This window comes from Rhinichthys klamathensis, unplaced genomic scaffold (assembly GCF_029890125.1).
Source record: "Rhinichthys klamathensis goyatoka isolate OS25496 unplaced genomic scaffold, OSU_Roscu_1.1 h1tg000314l_1, whole genome shotgun sequence".
NCBI classification, from domain to species: Eukaryota; Metazoa; Chordata; class Actinopteri; order Cypriniformes; family Leuciscidae; genus Rhinichthys; species Rhinichthys klamathensis.
Window position 1 is genome coordinate 323,495 of NW_026606832.1, and position 23,687 is coordinate 347,181.

The 23,687-nt window shown below is 39.2% G+C and overlaps 1 protein-coding gene across 2 annotated transcripts in view; it reads right to left on the reverse strand.

Moving 5' to 3' along the window:
- Positions 1–23,687, reverse strand: part of msi2a (musashi RNA-binding protein 2a) — a 173,634-nt gene that overhangs the window by 116,424 nt on the left and 33,523 nt on the right. For both annotated transcript variants that reach the window (XM_056271315.1, XM_056271316.1), the window contains exon 6: positions 723–815. In XM_056271315.1, coding sequence (XP_056127290.1) covers positions 723–815 — 93 coding nt within the window. The remainder of the gene's footprint in view (positions 1–722; positions 816–23,687) is intronic.

Sequence of the window (23,687 nt, forward strand, 5' to 3'; positions counted from 1 at the left end):
AATACAGGCCCAACTTTATTGGTTTTTAAAAAGTATAGGCTTTTAATCTTGTACATACAGGTGCTGTATTTAACACTTTTCATTCAGTACTTGATGTAGTGCTCGTGTTATAAATGAAAACTTCTGAAATGTCTGTGCATTCGACAAATATTGCATCTAATCTACTTCATCTATGATAAAGTGCACAAATACTGCACGAACATCACAGCGGGAAGTGTCTGACTTTATGTCTCCGATTTCAACTCCTCTGACCTGCAAGCCATAAATCTTAACAATCGTTTAAATCCAGCCTAATAAGTTGAACACAGCTCCGCCCCCATTCATTAGCCACAATTAAACCCCACCCCCACACATTCAGCTCCACCCTCAACCTTAGCCACTCACTCAAACTCCACCCCCAGTCATTCTAGCCCCACCCAGCAAACTCAAACCCCGCCCCCAGCCACAGTCAGACTTTCAGGGTCTAATCAGTGTCAGCTACTTGGCAGTAAATGTTTCGATATAAATACTTCATTCTACAGTCTAAGTTTCAACATCACTGAAAAACACCAGCAACAGTTTCCTGAATCAACCACACCGCCTTCATACACCTGTGCCCTCATTTCCAGCCCTGCGCTGTAACGAACACCTTTGGAGCAGACATGAGCGAGTCTGTCTCTAGGCATGGATCTCTGAAGAGGTTCATACTGGAATTTATTTAGGGAGTGAGGTTCTGGTCTTACCTTTCCAAACTGTTCAAAATACTGTTTCACGTCTTCAACGACTGTGCTCGCGGATAATCCACCCACAAATATTTTCTTTGTTCTTGTGACCATCTGGTGAGAGAAACAGGAAAAAAAGAAAAACATGAGCAAACCAAAACCCTTCAGAGCCAGCAGACAGCTAGATCACTCACACTTCTATTCAGATCATTGTGTTTGTAAGTTTAAATTTGCATGATTTTTTTTTTATTGTACTTGTAAATGTTCAACAAAAAAATACAGAGGTAGAAAAAAAAGATGAATCATTCATTTTCCTAACAAACATTAAGATGTATGAAACACCAAGTGATAGAAATAGAGCAGATATTTTTACCAAACAGACAGTGAGAATGAGATTTCTCCGTTTCTGTAGTGCCACTAAAGAGCCACCATAAAAAAAAATTACAATAAAAAAGGGCTGAGTTTTGAGCTTATGACCTGTACATGACAAGACTGGCCGCCAGGGGCGGACTGGCCATCTGTGTGATCTGGAGAATCACAGAACGGTCGGTACTCCAGGACGGCCAGCGGGCCGGCCCACCACCCGCCACACACGCAGTCACAGACATCCCAAGTCTCCCGGAAGTTCCGGGAGTCTCCCGCATATTGATAGCGGCTCACTGATGCCCGCAAATTAGTTAAAATCTCTTGGAATCTAGAGCGAATAAGAGCGCACATGCGTAGTGCGCGCACGGCAGAGAGAGGGAGCGAGCTAGAGACCTTGCGTGTGTGTGCTAGTGTGCGCGTGTGCCTCACGAAGCGCATGTAAGGACCCAACCAATCAAGTGCGGGCGGGCTTTTATCTCTACTACTCACGAACTGAATTAATCAGAAATTACTTTGCAAGTTACTTGCTAGGGATGATGTTAGGAAGTGATATTCAGCTTGCTACATTTTTAATGATTACAGTAGTTAAAACAGCTAAACTTCAACATTTTAGCTGTAAAATGCCACATGCTGTAGCTAATATTAAGAAAATATGTTGTGCTTTTACTTTTAAAAATGTTGGTAACGTTACAGTTAATGCTTACAAACTTTGAAGATTTTGAATACAGAAGTTACATTTGTAATGGTGTAATTTCATTTAGATGTGGTATTATTATTTGTGCAGTAGCTAAGATTAATTACTGCATAAATTAATTAAGATTATTAAGTAATAAATTCATGTTAAGACAGCATGGAATAGATTGTATAATTTGCTGTTAGCTAGGTATAGTATTATGAGCCACAATTAAAGTCTTGTGACACTCATGCCAGGCGGCAGGCGTTATTGTTGTTGTTGTCGAGTTTCCGCGCGCCGATTGCTTTGGGCCGGGCCTAGTCAAAGTCCAGGGCCGTTTTTTAGTCCCAGTCCGTCCCTGCTGGCCGCTATAAAATAACACAGATAAAAAAAAATTTCCTATTACATTGTTCAAGACGTGACAATAGAATTTCATTTGCAAGTTTACATAACTACAATTTAAAAAAAAATAGTGAAGACAAAATACAAGAAACATGGTCAATGAATCTAATGTTTTTGTCACAAAAATGTCAATGGCTTTTCTTAGTAATATATAAACAACTTTCATACGTTCATGTTGAGGTCAAAGGTCTGACCTCAGGATACAAAATTTGTGTTTGAAGATCATCTTCCTCTGTAAACAAACTGCTAATGAAAGCTTTAACTTAAGCACAGAGTTGATTCCAGTCCCTCCAGATGCACCTTCTCAAGATTTCACAGCTAATAATGCCGTTACAAATCACATTTCACTGATGCCACACACGTGTTTGGCCCCATTAGCGCAGCCTTCCATTCAGTTAAACTCCTGACATGTTTACTTCTGCTATGACACACGTCCAGATGCTTTTTAGCTCCAGTCACACATAAAAACAATAACAGAGAAAAAAAATCCTTCCTTTTCCCATAAAACTCAATTAAGGGATAGAGGGAAGGAGGGGTGCATTAAAGGGCTAGTTCACCCAAAAATGAAAATTATGTCGTTCCAAACCCGAAAGACCTCCGTTCATCTTCGGAACGCAGTTTAAGATATTTTAGATTTAGTCCGAGAGCTTTCTGTCCCTCCATTGAAAATGTATGTACGGTATACTGTCCTTGTCCAGAAAGGAAATAAAGACACCATCAAAGTAGTCCATGTGACATCAGTGGGTTAGTTAGAATGTTTTGAAGCATCGAAAATACATTTTGGTCCAAAAATAACAAAAACTACTACTTTATTCAGCATTGTATTCTCTTCCGGTTCTGTTGTCGAGCCGCGTTCAGTGACGCTGCTGACGTAAGACGCTGCTGACGTGTTATCAGTGCGCCCGAGCTTCGTTTACAGTCTGAGGGAGACGCACGCTGTAAACAAAACAATCTTCGCAAACATGTCTAAGGATTTCAACACAGAGGAAGACTTGCATTTTTTTGCCCAGCCATATTTATTTGAACCCGAATACACGGGCGCACCAGATACACGTCAGCAGCGTCACTGAACGCGGATTGACAACAGAACCGGAAGAGAATACAATGCTGAATAAAGTCGTAGTTTTTGTTATTTTTGGACCAAAATGTATTTTCGATGCTTCAAAACATTCTAACTAACCCACTGATGTCACATGGACTACTTTGATGATGTCTTTATTTCCTTTCTGGACAAGTACAGTATACGGTGTATACATTTTCAATGGAGGGACCGAAAGCTCTCGGACTAAATCTAAAATATCTTAAACTGTGTCCCGAAGATGAATGGAGGTCTTACAGGCTTGGAACGACATGAGGGTGAGTCATTAATGACATCATTTTCATTTTTGGGTGAACTAACCCTTTAAAACATTGATTAATTCCCAAGCTGAGAAAATACAAAATATTTCTACAGCACTCAAGGAGAGGCGACAGGAGAATGAGCAAAAGTGCACCAGAAGAGAAAGAGAGAATGAAAGGCAAGAAGAATTTAAACGCATGCAACTTTAAAGGAGAACTCCGGCGCAAAATGAACCTTTGGTCTAATTACACATTGTTACCTAGTCAACCGTTATCTGAGATTTGTTTTCATGATTATCGAATGTAAATAGTTTTATCTCTAAAAACAGTTTAGCCTATAAAGCTAGTATAACGCTAGTATATTGGGCATCGAGTAATGACAAATAAAAATCGCTTGTTAATACCACTAACAAGGCTGAAAATAGCCCCAGACTAGCACGGTAGCATAATGTTCAAACCGAAGCATTGAGAACTTTGTCAGTGTCCAGACAGTTAATAAGAAGATATTTAATACATACAGTCAACTTCGCGTATACAGGCAGGAGCCATCTTTGAAAAGCAGTCTCTACCCGTCGATCTACGAACGCCGATCCAAGTGCGCTGGTGAGAATGTGAACGAGCTATAAGTTGTGATAAGGTGAGCGCGAACAGCAGGCTTGGATCGGCGTTCGTAGATCGACGGGTAGAGACTGCTTTTCAAAGATGGCTTCTGCCTGTATACGCGAAGTTGACTGTATGTATTAAATATCTTCTTATTAAACTGTCTGGACACTGACAAAGTTCTCAATGCTTCGGTTTGAAGGTAGGGACCCTCATTATGCTACCGTGCTAGTCTGGGGCTATTTTCAGCCTTGTTAGTGGTATTAACAAGCGATTTTTATTTGTCATTACTCGATGCCCAATATACTAGCGTTATACTAGCTTTATAGGCTAAACTGTTTTTAGAGATAAAACTATTTACATTCGATAATCATGAAAACAAATCTCAGATAACGGTTGACTAGGTAACAATGTGTAATTAGACCAAAGGTTCATTTTGCGCCGGAGTTCTCCTTTAAGAAATTTAATAGCCAAATAAAAAGCATTAAAATAGTTGGTGTTCATCATTTGTCTTTTAATATTCACAATAACTTAACAGCTTTTTATGAAAACGTTGTATTGTCAGATCTGTACTGTGAATGTTTATTTAATCTACTCATATTATCGGTCAAAAGTATGGAATAGATTTTTTTCATGTTTTTGAAAAGTCTCTTATGCTCATAAAGGCTGCATTTATTTGATCAAAAATAAACTAAAATTGTGAAATATTACAATTTAAAATAACTTTCTATTTTAATATATTTTAAAATGTCATTTAAGCTGAATTTTCAGCAAGTATTACTCTAGTTTTCAGTGTCACTTGATCCCTGAGAAATAATTTAGTATGTTGATTTGGTGCAATCAGAATATTTGATGCTGATGCCTTCTCATCCCTAAACCCAGCAATTGTTTTTTAGTTTTTTTGTTGTTGTTGTTTTGCAATTGGTGATTGTAGGGAAGAGAAATGACACTACACCTTTAAATACTTTATAAATCTGTGCATTCTGTTACTGTATGTGTAATAACCACACCCACCAGCCAACGCACCAATCTAGAGTGAAGATGATGTTGAAGCAGAGATGTGATTGTCTATCTACCTGTCTATTTGCATGAGCACCAGGAGCTTGTGTGTGGCACTCATTCATGATGCAAATCAAGCCAGTGGCCGGAGACCAGTGCCTAAAACAAGATCACATCCACCCGGCAGGCTTTCTGGGGTTATCAGGGTCGTTCAACCTGGATATTTACCAGCATCCCTGTTCTTATCAGCACAGATCTAGCTAATGGAAACAGCAGCTAGCCCTGTTCCTGCACTACCAGCAGTTGTTTCATCTGCGTCCTGTGACACCTCACTCTCTGCGAGAGGCGTTCCCCTGCCTGCCGCTGCCGCTGCCCTGTCTGTAGATGCTTAAGTTTTTAGCCTACTCTTTATGCTCTGTGACAGGCCTGCCCACAGGGCTGATGGGATTTCTACAAGCACTGCAACAACGCAATTACTTTCTCTCCTGCTTTCTCTGTGGTGACAACCCTACACGACTGCCTAAACCCTCCTGGAGAAGAGAGACAGACAGCACGGTGAAAGACAGTGATACAGGAGTTAGTGAGCTTGCATGTTATACAACTTGCATTATTCCGAGGAAAAAACGTATAACACCGGTATCAGAGTTCGTCAACACAGGGCCCTCCTGCCTGAGAGAGCAGCGGCATTTCTCTCTAGGACATATAGGAAGAGGCTAGTGATAATATGAGCACGTCGCCCATTATTTGCGCAGAAATCTGCTTCTGACACTTATTAAAATGAGATCCGAGTTATGAAGATGTATTCCCAGCTCAGCTCGAACAGGCAGAAACACAGACGACGGGCTCCAGGGAGGAGCCAGAGAAATGGAAGAGAAGAGTAACTTTCCCACCAATCTGCTCGCACACCTGCTTGTGTTTTAGAGCAGTAACGCTGAAGGAGAATCCAACAGCATGAACAAGGACACACTCAGACACTGAATGACCTCTCTCTGGTTCCCAGAAGGACACAGCCTCCTCTCTCTCCTTCTCTCTGCAGCAGTGAGTGTGTTTGAGTGTGTGAGATCTGTCGCAGGGTCACTGGTGTTTCTCAAGGACATCTTTTCCCTCTCTGAGCCTCGATAGAATTAAACCGAATAGAATTAAATGGACCGGAATGGTGTCTTTTTTGCTGAAAGATTTTAAGGGACATTAGGGTAAACAACATCAGCATAGTAAAGCGGCATATTAAAGAGGCCATATGGAAAGCAAGATATCCAGTCTCCTTTTGAAATAAAGAGCGTGATATCTAATATTGAGGTAATTTACATAAAGAATTCTTAAAGACACAGTGTCAGAAAAGGTAGAAAATTATCATTTTCTTACAAGAACTAACATTACAACCAGCATTATAACTACAGGGAAAAAATAAACCTCTATATTGGTAAAGAAGAAGTCCTCTAAAAGGGATAATACACCCAAAAGTGAAGATTCTGTCATCATTACTCACCCTCAAGTCATTCTAAACCTGTATATGACATGCTTTCTTCTGTGGAATGAAGATATTTTGAGGAATGTTTCTCAAAAGTGAGTGTTTTTCTTTTTGATCATACAATGGAAGTCAATGGGCTCCAATGTTGTTTAGTCCCCAATATCCTTCAAAAATGTATTTTGTGTTCTGCAGAAGAAATGCATACAGCTTTGGGATGACATGAGGGTGAGTAAATTATTTTTGGGTGGACTATCCCTTAAAAATACAAAGAAAGTGGCGCTACTGTTTTGCTCGGTCATAGCTCTTGGATCAACTATGGGTGCCGTGCCAACCTAAAACCTTGCAGCCTAACCTTTAAGGTAAAACTGAAAAAAAGTATTAAGTATTTATTTTGTTCTGTAAAATGACATTTCACATTAAAGGGGTCAGATCATGGTACATGCACTTTTTCAAGTTGATTGTACTGAAATGTGTGTTGGCAATGCCTGTACACAACCATCATATAATGATAAAAAAATCTATCCAGTGTTTTTGTTTTAATCTCCTTGTATGTTTTCCCGTCTCAAATTGAGCCGTTCGTTTTTGTGACGTCAATAAAACGGACTCCCCTCCCACGATTGTTGATTGACAGTAGCGTTTCAACACAGACCCGCCCTGAGCGAGCCGTCATCATAGTCCATCATTGTTGATACGCTGGAGCAGAACGGCGTCTACGCGATTGTGGTGTTCTGTTCTTGGGTGTAATAACGAACACAGGGTCATTTTGATGTTCCTAAATCCGAAACACTGAAGACGCAGTGGCTGAGTTTTGTTTTCGAAGGGAATATTCCCCACGGGCAACGTCAATGCTTTCATGTTTGTGCGAATCATTTCTCACCAGACTGCTTTATAAACGAGCGTCAGTATAAAGCTGGTTTTGCTAAGAAGCTGCTCCTGAAAAAAGAATCAGTCCCAACTATTCATGTCCCTGCTGCATCTCCAGAGAAGTGAGTGTAAAATTGTATATTATATATTAATCATTGCAAATCGCTTGCACGCTTCACGATGAATGCGGCTAAGGTTTACACTCAGGGTACATTATGGCATGTTTTCTATACGACGTTCTCAATATAATTCATAATCCCACGTTTATAATGAACAACACGTTATGGTTATTGTGTTATTACAAACTGAGTACGTATACATCAGTAAAAACATAGCGTTCGTACATCTCACTAAGTTACTCTACCCTGCCAGTACACAAAGATAGATCAAAGAGACATTACGTTAACTAACGATTCTGAAACGTCCTGTTCGAGCCTTAATTGTCGAACTTCTTTGCGGCCGTCATGTTGTTCTGGGTCCGACTCAGGTTCGAACTGATACGGTTGCACAGATGTGTCCTCAGAGACTCCCGCTGCCCTTCTCTCCCCAAAATATTCCTTCTGTTCTCAAGGCAACACTCCACGTGCGTTGTCAGAACGCCCGCGGAACAGAGGGGCGGAGTGAGCGAAGCTCATTATTTAAAGGCATATGCACTGAAACGGCGTCCTGAAAACAGAGCTGTTTTTGACCAGGTAAAATTAGTGTTTTCTTACAATACTAATGAGAATTTTTAATTAAAGTATATTACAAACTTTTCATTCAGACCCTAAAGAATCAAATTAACTTGTATGAAAATGGCATTATTTGACCCCTTTAAAAAAATATATTTAACCAGGGGAAAAAAGAGAGCCAACCAAATCATGAGCTCTAACATCTGAGTTTTGCAGTAGAGCCAGAGCTGAAATATGCTCTGAAGAGCCTCTCTATGACACACACACACGCACACGGTTCCTCCAAGACAAGAATGAGAGCCTCTCTCACACACACACACGCACATACTCTCTTATCCTCCATGGCCCCTGATTTAGTGAATGACAGTATTTGTGGACAGCTGATTACAGTTGTCTGACTTTGGCTTCGTCTCTCGAACAAGGCCACTTGAACCAGAGGGGATCCGTTCAAGCCGAGACCTCTTTCCTGTGAGGAGCTTCTCTTCATCCCGCTCCCAATCAGAGCACTTTCTCCCTCAGCTTTTCTGCCTTCTGTTCGTTTTCAAAAAGGAGTGATTAGAATGTGGCCGAAGCCATCAGCGATCCACAGCGGCTCTCGCTTTCCCAGCGGTGATTACAGGGTGAGACATCCTGACACCAGATCAGCACACACACACTGGAAATTTTAAAGCATTTGTGGTAATTCAACATCCTTCCAATCTAAAATTAAAGTATCTGAGATGAATCTGCTATGCTTTCTTTATAAAAACAAACCAGTGTGATGTGGACTTGAGTTATTGCCTCAGTTCTGGCTTTCATACGTGCTGTTTTTATGAATGAATAGAGGGAGGAAGTGTCCACACAAACAGCTAAGTAAGATTCACTCAGTTAACCATCTGGGTCCTGGAGGTGTTCTGACATTTGTGCTTATTTGTGTCACTTGTGACATTTTCATGGCTAAAGTCTTATTACACTGACTGTATTCAGCACAAACTCTGCTACAATAATATGTCCACAGCATGTATGTAAAAGTTTGTAGTTTTGAGATAATGACGTTTATGCATGGTTTGTGAAAAAAACGCACAAAAAATGTCACTGAAATAAGGTCATGAAACCCATACTGATTATTTCTTCACAAGACTTTTGAAAATTGTATCACGTAGCCCTTCAGATGAACAGAGAGAGACCTGCTCACATTTATGAACATGGCACTGACATCTGCACCCTAGGTGAGCTTCCTACGCAAAATGAATATCCACAGGAAATGTGAAAAGGTAGAGAGGTAGACACTGCTACTGTAGCTCAAATGTGTGATTGACTCAGTACACATCCCAAGACAAATGCTTTCACTCTTCCTTCAATATAAACTTACACAAGCGCCTTAATGAACCAGTGTATCAATGTACCAGTTTGACTTTCCATGACAGTTCTGAGTGATCAGGATGAACACTGCCTGCAAGTCACGACAGAATGATCATATTTACAAGACCACCACAATCAAGTACACTACTGTTCAAATGTTTGGGGTCAGTAAAATTTTAGTTTTTAAATAAATTAACACTTAATCAGCAAGGATGCATTTAATTGAACTTTCTATTCATCAAAGCATCTTGAAAGAATCATGGTTTCCACCAAAAATATTAAGCTGCACAACAGCTTTCAACAAAGAAGCGTTTCTTGAGCACCAAATCAGCATATTAGAATGCATATGATTACCGACTGCAGTAATGATGCTGAAAATTCAGCTTTGCATCACATGAATAAATTACATTTTAAAATAAAATAGAAAACAGTCTTGCTGAGTATAACACACTTAAACTTTTTAAAAACATTACAAAAACATTAAAAACCACTTGCATTCATTTTGCTCTCTAGACATCAGTATTAACCAAAAACGTAAAAGTCACCCACTAGTCATTACATTACAAAACCATCTCAGAAATATATTGATATTAAAAAATCTGATCCAGAAGGATTTCTTATTGCTATTGAGGAATACTAATTTCATGATTATGAATTGCTAGCCTCAGGCTGAATTTAGGCATTTGCGCTTGGGATGTGTTAAGAGTTTAACAAAAATGACCTCAAATGTAATACTGCAGTTTTCTCTCTCTCTCTCTCTCTCTGCACCCATGGTCCCGCTGAGTCACCATACACCACAGCTGGAGGAGAGAGAGAGAGAGAGAGAGAGAGAGAGAGAGAGAGAGAGAGAGAGAGAGAGAGAGAGAGAGAGAGAGAGAGAGAGAGAGAGAGAGAGAGGAGAGAGAGAGAGAGAGAGAGAGAGAGAGAGGAGAGGAGAGAGGAGAGGAGAGAGGAGAGGAGAGAGGAGAGAGGAGAGGAGAGAGGAGAGAGAGAGATGCGTAAAGCAAGCTGGCACAGTCGGATCTCTCCCCTCCTGACGCTGGACTCACAGATGACTGGGCACCAAGCTGGCACTGCCATCCTGCAGCTCTGCCCTGCGCACTGTAGAGCACCTTCACGGCTGCCGGGTTCAGATCAGCTCTCTTCTGTACTGCAACCCTGTATGACTCCCGTAACCTCATCACCGCCAGCTTTTAAACAGGGGCCAGTGAGCAGACTCACCGACCCTCCAAACCTGCCAGATCACAAGAACTCAAGCGCTGAATCACGTGGGAATGATTCCACACAAGCAGGGGAACAACCATCTGGGTTCTAAAAAGCCTAAAAATTTGTCAATGTTTATTTTAAAGTAGCGCTGTCAGCATTAACGCATGTGATTCATTTCAAAATCCTTAACACGTTAAAATAATTTAACGCAATTAACACAAATAAATTAGAAAAGTATGTGAATCCGCGTCATTAACAATTTACGTCACACAGTTAGATGATCTTAGAGTCGAGAGTTTATCACACGGAGCACCTGTAACCCTGGTAGGAGGAAATTTCAACCTGATTCTGCTTCTCTGTTTGTGATCAGACCATTTTAAGCATTTTAAGCCGTTAAACCCGGGGAAAGTTTTCAGTGATCCAGTAATCGAATTCATTTAAACAAACAGTGCTTTGCTTTAAAACACGAGCTGTCATATTCTGTGATTGTTTCCGAAGAGCACAATTTTGGTGACAGACTCTCACACGCTTACTGTAAGAGTCTGTTATATTGATGCACAAGCAACAAACCGTGTACATGTATGTGCACTCTCGATCACTGATCGCACGCTGCATTTATTTACAGAAACACTTCGGTACGTTTGCGCACACACACTCAGAATAATGTTTGATTTGTCATGTGTACGTTGCTGTGTTTAGTAATCCTAGGTTTATGCCGTCAAGGCAGTAGATTCAGTTGTTTTTTGGCATCTCCATGTGGTCCTTTTCGGAATCGCCCTTCAATCTGATTGTTTACTTTTCTGGATATAGCAAATGATGACAAAATGAATGTGTTAAAATGTAAAAATGTTGTACGCTTAATTTCACAATAAGTGTGCGATTAATCAAACGACAAAAGTGTGATTATTCCAATAAAAATTAATCGATTGACAGCACTATTTTAAATACACACATGAAATCAACATTAACTTAAGTTTGACTTAACCCTGGTCTTACTGTGCACAACTGACCTTAGGACAGATAATTGACTCAGTCCAAATAGACAATCAAATCACTGTGCCTTGTTATTCAAACTTACTTATCAAACTTACTAAACATTATGGTTAAAAAGATGTTGTTATGGTGGAGGTGTAATTCAGATATCCAGAAAGGCTACTGAATGGAGTTTTATTCATTCTGCTCACAAAACAGCCAATAATTTAGAGAAATGCTAGCATTGGACCAGAATAGACCACACGAACACCAAAACTAGCAAATGTGTACCGATCATCCAAAAGTAAAACATCTCTACATTTACAAAAGGAAGGAATAGTAGAATTCAAAAGAAGATATTTTGAAGAATGTGGGTGACCAAACAGTTGCTAGTCCCCATTGACTTCCATGGTAGGAAAAAATATATATTATGGAAGTCACTGGAGTACATCAACTGTTTCGTTACCCACATTCTTCCAAATAACTTTTATTTTCAACAGAAGAAAGAAACTTATTCGGGTTTAAAACAACTTGAGAGATTAAATGATGACAATTACAATTTTTGGGAGAACTATCCCTTTAATGTTAATAAAACAACAAAACACAAAGAGGAAATCACTCACTGCTCTTGACTGAGAACTTTAATAGTAGCTTTAATAAGAATCGATGTATGTATGTGAAGTCTGTTGTGTTTTATTTTCATATTTGTTCATTTAGTCTAATTACTTTCTTCAATGCTACTGTTAAATACACCTACTGTAGCTGAAAAAATAAAGCACTGTTCATTTCATTTGTATATTAACTTGTGTATGTGTAATGTGCATCTTTGTTCTTAATTCTTAATAACAAAGAAAATAATGACAAAGATTTTTATCTTTACCACTTTGACCTAAATGTCTGCCATTCTTTTTTATTTTATATTTTGTTACCTATAAGGCTTTGTTTTTAAAATAGGGACATTAGTTTGGCTGTAATGCATTGCTCAGTCACTTGCAAAATAGTAAAGCCAACATGAAAAAGAAAAGTGATAAAATCGTGATTTTCCGGAAAAAAATCGTGATATGATATTTTTGCCATATCGCCCACCCCTTATCGGAACCGTAAGTTTTGTGATCCGTTGAACCACTAATGTCAACTGTCTGGCATCTTAACCTTTGGTAGGGATGCACAATGATATCGGGACAACATCGGTATCGGCCGATAAAAGCTTAAAATGACCATCATCGGCAGATATGAATATTTCTGCCGATGAGCCTTGCCGATAGGGTGTTTACTATGCGCACGTGACGACCGTGAACGAAGCATGAGCGCCAGCAACTTAAACTTCTAACTAGGGGTGTGCATCTCATGCGGTTTTTGATCGTGGACGATTAAAATGTCTCTTCACGATCTGCTTTTGAAGAAAAATCATAGTATCGTGCATTCTATCAGTTCAATTCTGGTGCCTTCATCTCAACATACTGTACAACGCGACGTACATTCACATCACATCACATGTAAACGCAGAGGTAGAGTTACACTCACGGGACACTGCAATTCACAAAAGTTCATTATTTGCATGTGCGTCAAAGTCTTGCTAGTTAAACATGTCATTCACGTGGAACTAAACTAAACGCTCACAGGAATTAAAGCCTGTCACAGCGCCTGAATACTGGACTAAGTTATCTTTTGAGTCTTTTTGCGCTAATACTGTCAAATACACACAAGGTTTACATAAACAAAGTTGGTTATGTCTAAAGTGAAAGCAAACAGAGAAAATCTGCTTGTCAAATGCGTGTATATTAAACGCGTCGCGTGCAGTTCTTAAAGAGACAGTAATAATATGCTGCCGCTTGTCCTTAAAGAGATACTGCACCCAGAAATAAAAATTCTGTAATTATTTACTCACTCTAATGTTGTTCCAAACCTGTATTCATTTCTTTCTTGTGCTTAAATATACTATGGAAGTCACTGGAGTACAGCAACTGTTTGGTTAGCCACATTCTTCCAAATAACTTTTATTTTCAACAGAAGAAAGAAACTTGAGAGAGTAAATGATGACAATTTAAATTTTTGGGAGAACTATCCCTTTAAATGTTAATAAAACAACAAAACACAGAGGAAATCACTCACTGCTCTTGACTGAGAACTTTAAGAGAAGCTTTAATAAGCTTTTGCACTTAAAAAAAAAATACAAATATATTGGTATCGACATCGGGCAAAATTAGTTTGAAAATATCGGCATATCGAATATCGGCCAAAATCCAATATCGTGCATCCCTAACCTTTGGGTAGATTTCCTCTTGTAATTTCATCACTTTCTCATCTTCTACCATTATAGAGTTTCAACATAATCGGATACAAAAGCTTCTGAATTTACTTCTACTGAATTTCAAGTAATTTATTCCAAAATCATCAGCAAGAGCGACTCACAATGAAAACTCTAAAATACACATGTACAATAACTGTTCTAGCCTAAAAATAGTCTGCCTGATTTAAAGAAAATGAAGTTGCACATTGAAATACGCCACAATACAGAAGTTAAATTTAACACTAAACCCATCCCACAATAGCCCTAAACACACTAAAGCTGTCATTTGCACATCTTTGTTCTCTCTTAGGTCCTCAAAAAGAAGCTGTTCATCTAAGCAAGAAACGCAGCATCTGGTCAGCCTCTGGGGAGTCCGAAACACTGAGTTACCCTAACACATATACACACACACACACACACACATATATTGACTAACCAAATCTCTTCATCTCATTTTCACTGACTCACTCGTTTCTCCCCCTCATCTCTCCTTCGTTTCTGCTCTCCTCTCTCTATCTTCTGTAATTGCTCCCAGATCTCTCATTTCTCAGCCACGCTCTGCTGCTAAGCTCTTAAAGATTTAGGCACCTCACATAAAGCCAGTCCTGTCGTACACCTCGACAGAACCGTAGGACCTCTCCATCTCTCATCACTATACTCTCTTTCCCGTACCCTATAGGTTCATAAGGCAATTAAAAACAGAGTTCTTGCCGAATGGAGCCAATGGGCTCGTAAAATTGTGGGTCACTTCAGACAAAAAAAACAGCTCTGTGCACTGAGCGTTCTTTTCAAAAGGAATTATGATGTTTTAAAGCAGTACGGTAAAAGAAAATAACCCCTTTAAAACACTCAAGAGACAAGCGGCACTCGAGCGGATGTCAGAAATGGGTAAATGGTGAGTACCCATCAATGAAATGCCATCATAAAGAACAGTTGATTTATGCAACGAACCAGAATAAATCCGGTTAACAGTAGAAATTTCATTTATCTATCCATTTATCCATACATCCCATAGATACAATGCATACAGTGAATCAGGCTTGACAATCAGGCATGAGAGCTTTCCACTATGATGAGTGAGTTAAAGCACAACACTGTCTATGATTACTTATCAGTTTCCCTGACAGCACTGATGAGTCATATTTGCAGTGATCAGGAGAGTATCTAAGTATGAAAGTTTCAAGTTTCAGTTAAAGTTGATACCATTTTATGCTTTAAAAATTTAAAATATCTAAACTTAAAATGTAAGATGCGGAAATCTGAATGTTTTCCATGTTCCTTCAGGAAATTCAAAAGCATAAAACAAGCATATTTAACCCAAATCGCTGAGGATGCTTCTTATTTACCTTGTGTGCACATACTCCTGTCATCAGAACTGCCTAATGAAACCTTCAAGCACAGCTTAGTTTGTAATGAATAAACATCGCTAAGTGACACAAGGTGTTGGGTTTTGAATGTAAACTGCACATAGCTCTGTGTCCCTTTGATAAGGGCAATTACAACCCATTTAGAGGCTCTGACAGAGCCTTTTGCAGAACACACAACTGCTCTAATATCCATAATACAACTAAATGAGATCCTGTGATTACAAACTGTCGAATGCGAGAATCGAATTCACAGCTTAAGAGTGTCATATTAAGCTGAACAACCAGAGGCCAAGATGATATTCTCTTCTCTGATACTTTAAAGCCAAAAATCACCAAATGCTTCTTAGTATGCAAATCATAATTAAAGTAGACAGTTTATTGGTCAGTCATAAATTCAGGAGGGAAACTTAGAGACAAAAATAAGACACCCTTTCCATACTGATGTTCTCTCACTCTCTTACCTAAATTATAGACACATACACACACTTGAATTGTATACAAAGACATTATGCAATACTGTTCAAAAGTTTTTGAAAGAAGTCTCTTCAGTTCACCAAGGCTGCATTTATTAATGCAAAAATACAGTAAAAACGTTATGAATATGAAATATTACAATTTAAAATAACCACTTTCTATTTTTAAAATACTTTACCATTATAAATGTCTTCATGGTCACATTTGATCAATTTAATGTGTCTGGTGAAAAAAATGTTTCCATTTATTTAAAAAATAATAATTCTTATTGACCCCAAACCTTTGAACAGTAATGTACATGCACACCTGTACAGGTTAAACATCCATTAGCACATAATGCCATGTCTACTTCCTGCCTGGCTTAAATGGACTTACAAGAACTACACCCAACACCACACATACAAAAGAAGGAATCATGGAATTGAATTAACATCTGTCACACAAGACTACCCAGAATTTATCATAGCATCTTATAACCAACAGCATGAGACATATTGATAAATATTGAAGGCGGTTTAGTAGACATACTAACTAAACTGCAAGAAAATTTGATTTTATTACACCTGAATGTCTTTCATGGAGAGTGTATATAATTATCCTGAGAAAACCAGGAAGTTTCAAACCCTCAAATCAAAGTCTAAAATAATTGAGAGAAGAGACAAAAAGAGGAAGGGATCGCTTCCTCTCTCTCTTCATCTCTCCTTCACCATGCACATCAGAGCAGCTCAGGCCTTCAACAAAACAGGTTCCTGGGTTTATTTACATAAACTTCAAAATACCGCTCTGTTTAGGAGGAAACAAAGACAGCAGACATCAAAGTTCGTAAGATCTGGCCAGCGCCTCCACGCTCCACGCCTCTAAAAAGGATGTTTGCTTTATTCCCACCCAACAAACTCTTTTTCTTTTGTCATTCTCCATTGAGAACGTGAACATCAACCCAGAACACAGTGAAAATGTTTTTATCGGTATTGGGGGTGAATTTGTCAGTGAACAGAGGGTTTCCAGAACTCCACACTGCAGAAAAAGCGGAACACATCGTCCTTAGCTTTACACTTGTTTTTTGAAACCAGGAGACAAATATAGGGAATGGGGGCGACCACTGGAAAATTGCTGATTAAATGTCCTCATCCAGATTCAGAGAACACTGGGTGGCTAGGGCTCAAACTTTTGAGTTGTTCAAAAGTTACAAAGTTTTAGTCAATCAAAGGGGGGAGATCAGAGCGGTTTCATTGGATATGACTGACTTTGCTGTGGTTCATTCTATCATATTTACAGGTCTAAACAGGTCAAAAGCGGCAGTAACACTGAAAAGAAAGTTCAAAAGAACAGAATTTTTGTACATCAAAGAAACATGAAAAAAAGCTTCATGATTTACACAAAATGAATAAGCAGCACAACCGTTGACAAGAAAAGTTTCTTGACTTAATGGTCTTATGTTGCATGATTTATCAGTGAATGTTATACTAAAGAAAAAAAATAGTTTTCATGATCATTTAATAAAAATGTAGAGACATCATCTGCTGTAATTAAAATAATATACTTCCAATAATAACAAATAATGTTATAGCTTAACATGGTTGGATTGTTAATATTCAATTCAATCTCATAGGATTGGGACTACCTACTAAATATTCTGGGCCCTATTTTAACGATCTAAGCGCATGGTCTAAAGCACACGGTTCAAATCCACTTTTGCTAGTTTAACGACGGGAAAAATGGTCTAAAAGGGTTGTCCCTATTCTCTTAATGAGTAATGGGTGTGTTTTGGGCGAAACGTGCAATAAACCAATCAGACAAGACGGATTCCACCATATCTTTATGTAAACAATAATAATCTTTTACATTGTAATCCCTTTATTTTTTATATTTGGCATGTTTGTGTGCTGCTGCGTAACAACCCTGTGTGTGTAATAAGCAGAGTGTACGCACGCGTTGTGCACCAGCCTATAGGCTCATATTACTAATCCACCCGGCTTTAAATAACAAAAAAATAAATACTGTGCAATTGACTTTAGACCAGGTTTTTGTTGGTTAACGGCGCAGTCTATTTCAGTTGCCTTAAAATATCAACACGCCAACAATGTGCCTGAACACCTCGTTGTTAGGCGCAAATTCATTTGCTATTTAAACAACGTAGCACAGGACGTGAAAATAATAACTGTCGGGCTGAAAATAGCAAAAAAACACTTGTCCAGCTTGACGCCTCATTGCGCCGGGTGTATGATAGGGCCCTCTGTTTTATTATAAAATGTCACATTACAAATGTTAAATGCATTGTAAACGCGGTTTTATTTGTTTTAAACCCTAAACTTGGCTGCACCTGAAGGGGGAGGTTGGGGGGTGGGGGGGCTGAGAGAGCAGGGCACAGCAAGAGGAAACTGAGATCAAGGCCTTTTGTCCCCGTTCATGCGTGTCGTCTCTCTCTGAAGACCTCCAGCATGCAGGCAGCGGGGTGGATGCCAGCAGAGTGAGCTGCATTCGTGCATGCCTGCGGACCGCTGTTTCTGGGCTCTGCTCTGGAGGGATTTCAGCTGACAGCTGTTATTAATAAACGAGTGTTGGAGGTCAGTTCATTCCTCCGCCTCCTCTCCACCTGACTCCAGCAGTTACACGTCCAGCATCTTACCAGCTGCTCTAAGCACCTCTGCAGGAACCATGGACACAGAAATGGTCTTTAATCAACAACTACACTGACTGGGCATGTGGTAAATGCATCCTACATTATCAGGCAAGTGCCCAATAAGACATTTGTCAAAACCCTTTATAATAACCTTAATCATGGTAATGCTTTACTTCAAAATCTTACTGTATGTGTTATTTACAGTATAATGATACTTCAAGAAATAGTTTATTTCAAAATGACAGACAGTTGATGGACCACAGACTTCCATAGTAGGAAAAAAATACTATGGAAGTCAGAGGGGCCCAACAAATGTCTGGTTACCGACATTCTTCAAAATATCTTCCTTTATGTTCAGCAGAAGAAAGAAATTCATACATGTTTGAAACAACTTGAGGGTGAGAACTTTCTGAAGTGAACTAATACTGAAAGCAACCCCTTAAGTGTCACTGGCCCACTGGTGGGCCCAAAGCCAATACATTTTTAAAACAGTAATATCCTATACTAAACCTAAACGAATCTTGACAAACTATATATCATTTGAAAGCTTACAATTACTATTTTCAACATAATTTGCAACAAGAATATTTTCATACTCCTAAGGCGTGTTCAGACCTTTATTTTGAAATACCAATGAACATGAAAAATCATGAAAGAATGGTAGAAACCTCAGTTTGTTTTCATGCCAAGAGTTAGCATGATAGCATCCATTCAAATAATTTAGAAAAAAAGGTCTGAAAATGTTATAAATATAAAGAAAATAATAATAGATTCACCATTTGTGAGGTGGCAGCGAGCTATAACGCACATACGTTTTTCTTTTTATGTGTTTCTTAGAGGTTGAATTCATATCAAAATCTGCCAAACTGCCATGTAAGCAGACAAATCGGATATTCCCCAGTAAATGCAAGTCGTACGTCATTCAAAAAGGGACGTCAACTCAGGTGTACACCAACTGCGATCACATGACTTATTAATGGCGCGATGGAGGATGAAGACTCAACACAGTGGAGTAATGCGGAGGTTGTATGTCTTTTTGCCGCATACAAACGTCCGTCTGAACCGATGTAGCAGCGGCCATAGCTGAATTCGCCCAGGCTGCAACAAGGGTTCTCCTCTTTTTTCTCCGCCTTATGAGAGCAATGTTTTGCTGACCTTTGAAAATAGTGCGGAAAGCAAAAACACTGGATAATCATTTTGTCTGCATCTGCATCCATTGCATATCGCGCAGATCACGCCTTTTCCGGGTCAGACGTCTACATCGGGTTGTTTCGGCAGTGTATAGTGTAAATGCAAATATCGGATACGGGTCACTTTTAAAAGATGTAAGCAGGTCGTCAAAAAAATGTATATATAAAAAATGTAATGTAAAATGTAAATGCAGCCTATTTAAACCTTGAATTGTGCGATGGGGTTTTAAACTGAATTTCAATTTTAGAGTTTTTACATGTTTATTAGTTTTTATATTTAAAACAACATTTAGTTAGTAGCCTATTTTTTTTTTTTTGTCATTTTAGTGATCAAAATGAGTCTTTTTCTGATTTGTTCAATGTATGGATCTGTTTTGAAATGTGTTTATCCCCCGTTGCTATGGTTATCACTGGGCATGCATTTACACTTCCTGTTTAAATTAAAGTGATAAACATCAGGGCGAGCATTAGGACCGCTGGCTTCCGTTTCAACTCGTACCCTACAGTCAAGACTGTTCTGAGAGCACAGAGTGGCTGCTCTGTATCGGTTTCCCGGCTCATTTTTACTAAACACTACTGCACTCATGCCATTGAGAGTCGGCTGTGGCAAAATTAATCCAGGGAAACTGCAAAACTAAATTTTGTGCACAAAGATTAAAGAGGCTGTCCTCTCACTGCAGGCCTCTGTGCTTCTACCTGTAAACCCACTCCACAAAACCTGATTCATCATTAATGTGTGAAAATGTGTGTTCAGGACAGTGTGTCAAACTGTTCCCTGAGGAACTGTGACCAAGCTGAACTCTAAACACACAATGTGTGATGTGTCTAGAGGGCTTTCAAAGCTTAAATCTTCAGTAACACACTCTCGTATCTGCCTGACGATGATCAAACTAACTCACGCACGTCTTGCCTAAAAAGAGAGCGATTCAGCCTGCACTGCCTTGAGCTCTGAATTAGACTTGCGTAAAGCGTTTCCACTGGAATAACAGAGTGATTTTACTGCCGTTTTCAAGAGCCTGCACTCATCTCAACAAGACAAACGCGCACTCTTCCTTCTCTAGCGACCTCTTTTTCTCCTCCTCTGGTCCTGATGTGTAGCATTCTGCCCCTTTCAGCATTAAAAGGGGTCATATCATAAGTTACCACATTTTTTTAGATAAAAAGCTTGATGGACAATGAAATTCACTGTAACTTTGAGAAGTCAATACTTTCTCCCCACTTAAAAAAAAAAAGCATTTACTGAAATTAAGCTGCAAAAGCAGCTCTGTATTAACAACTTAGAAGGACAGATGCTAATTTGCATCACAGAATTTCAGGCCAGGTCAGAGCATAAACTTCCATTCACATTTTTCTGTGTTTTGGTAACAGACGACTGGAGGGTTATTTTTCTTATCTTTTTTTTTTTTTTTTTTGCATTAACCTCTTTCTCTCTCTCTGCCGCACCTAAAGAATGTCCAGAGATGGTTAAAAATAACACGTACAGTGGGCAAAGTCGTCATTGCCCTAACCTAACCTGCCCCATGCCACAATTAATCACACTTCCAGGTTTATAAAAAAGAGCCCCCAGACACACACACACACAGAGAGAGAGAGAGAGAGAGAGAGAGGTCTCCTGAGTTGACTGGGTCCTGTGTTGTGACACTCACTATCACCGTCAGCAACCACAGTTGTGCAATCCCCCTGCATCTGCTGTCAACCATCTACAGCCCGTCAAACACACATTGAGAGACCAGTCAATCACAGCCCCCTCAGGCTTATAGGAGGCGGTATTGTGGCAATACAGTGAATTAAATAATGATTTCATCAAGTGGAGACATAATCAGGACATAAATGATGGGACTCACTCACACACAATTAGGGCTGTTGGAACGAATTCCAAAATTCGAATATAATTGGAATATTAAAAAAAATCAATACTATTCGAATGCTGAAGTTACTATTCGAATATTTTTATTTTTTTTATATGCAATCTTGTCTTTCTCACCACCTTGGCTTACACGCATGTGAAAATGAAATGCTTTTGTTTCGTCTGATGAACAATAAAGTTTTTGAATCGTAACAATTGTGCACGTTATACACGTTGATCATCATAACAATACTGTCAAAAATGGTAAATGTTTAACGCCGTAAAAAAGCGCCCGTGAAGCGCAAATATCTTGGCCAATACTCAACGGATTCGGTGAGCACTAAACTCGCTGGAACCGTCTAGTCGAACTGAAAAGAACGATATAAATTTCAGAATGTTTGGTGGTGTTTTCGCGGAGATATTAGCCGAAAACCATCGGAAGCGCTTCAACCATATTCAGCGTGAATAAAATGTTTATTGTAATGTTAGATGTCCCTCTAGTGGACAGAACGTGTAACAACAACCACATGCTATAGTGGCATTGGCGATCCATAAGCCTGAGTAATGTCGTAAATATTAATAATAGGGAGAATTTGAGCATTTAATATTCGAATATTATTCGAATATTAAATAAAACAAGGAATGGAATTCGAATAGTATTATAGAGGAAGATTGACAGCCCTACACACAATCAGCTAGCAATTATTCATTTATTATGAGTTATGTTTACCAATTTAACTGATAGAGAATCAAGTAAAAAAATAAAATAAAAAAAAAATAAATCAAGGCTACATCTGTAGGAGGATAATCTCTTCACTTCGCTTTGTTCTTTCACACATAGCCCAAAATGTAATTTTCTATTTAAAGGTCCAGTGTGTGATTTTTAGCGCCATCTAGCGGTTCGGTTGCGAGTTTACATTAAGGGCTCAGCCCACCGCTCACCCCTCCCTTTCGAAGAAGCTACGGTGGCTAAAACGGGACAAACATCGTCGTCTGAGACAGCAGAGAATAGCCAGCGTAAACCAAGTTTCTGTACCACAGTCCATTATAAACCACATCATGGATAAAGTTTCAGGTGAGGATCAAGGGTCTTAATACATAATATAATAATAGTAATCAGCTGATTGTCTCACGAACGTAACCAGCACATTCTCCCCACATAGCAAACCCATAATACAGCGAGGGAGAAGAACCACATGAAACTATGCAACTATATATTTTTTCTAACAGGGTAGTAAAAGTTTAGCTGGCTAATATGAGCTGTTACTGTGGCTGAGCTGGTTAAAGCGTAAAGCCTTGTTTAAACTCGACGCGTCCGCATGATATGAGCCCAAAGGTGCGTGCGGCAAAAATGACGTGATTGTAACAGCGCGCGCGCCTCCGCATCCCCTAGACACACTTACTACCACACACAATAAGCTTTTTTTTTCTCTGATTTTGGAAACTCGATCGACTTAAAATGCTTCCAAGATCGACGGGTTGGTGATTCCTGTAACTGTTTTACGGTCAATGACAAGAGTAGCCTACTAATCAGCTGTCTCACGAACTTAACCAGCACATTTATCCCCACATAGCAAAGCCATAACACAGCGAGGGAGAAGAATTAAGTTATATGAAACAATCCAACTACATATTTACACCACTGACAAGGGAAAAGTCACTACTCACGGTGTTTATGACTAGCTTCTTCTAGCTTCCTGCGGCTTCTCTTTCAAGGCAGTGACGAAACGCGCTCTGTTGCGCTGTTTGTTCGTGTTCGGCTACTGTAGAATCATGACGTCACAATATGGCGACCTTCATAGAAGGGGATTCCCGCGCCTATGTAGATATAAATGCCTCATTCTAAGGTAATAAAAACATTACGGTTTATTAAGTAAGTTCTTTATACACCACTGAACACATAGTTATGGATGTCATATTGCATTTCTGTTAATAGATACTCAAAAATGTTACACACTGCACCTTTAAAATAAAAAGGCCTTGTAGATTTATTAGTTCTATTCTGATCCAAAAGCTTCCAATCCAGACAGTGTTTTAAGGCATCAAATGTAATTTTAGTTCTTGGCATTGAACATCAACTCGCGGGCAACTCGCAGTGCATTCTGGGATTGTCTTTCCAATTGTGCATTGCGATGCCTGCCTTTGTGCCTTAAGGCCTACAAGGAAGATAACTATAAAGATAACTATAACTACACATTTTTAATAATCATTACAATTTTACACGAATAAGCAAGTTCACACCCCAAAAAAAACACAGAGGAACAATATCATTGAAATCACTTCTGAGAATTTTTTTTCC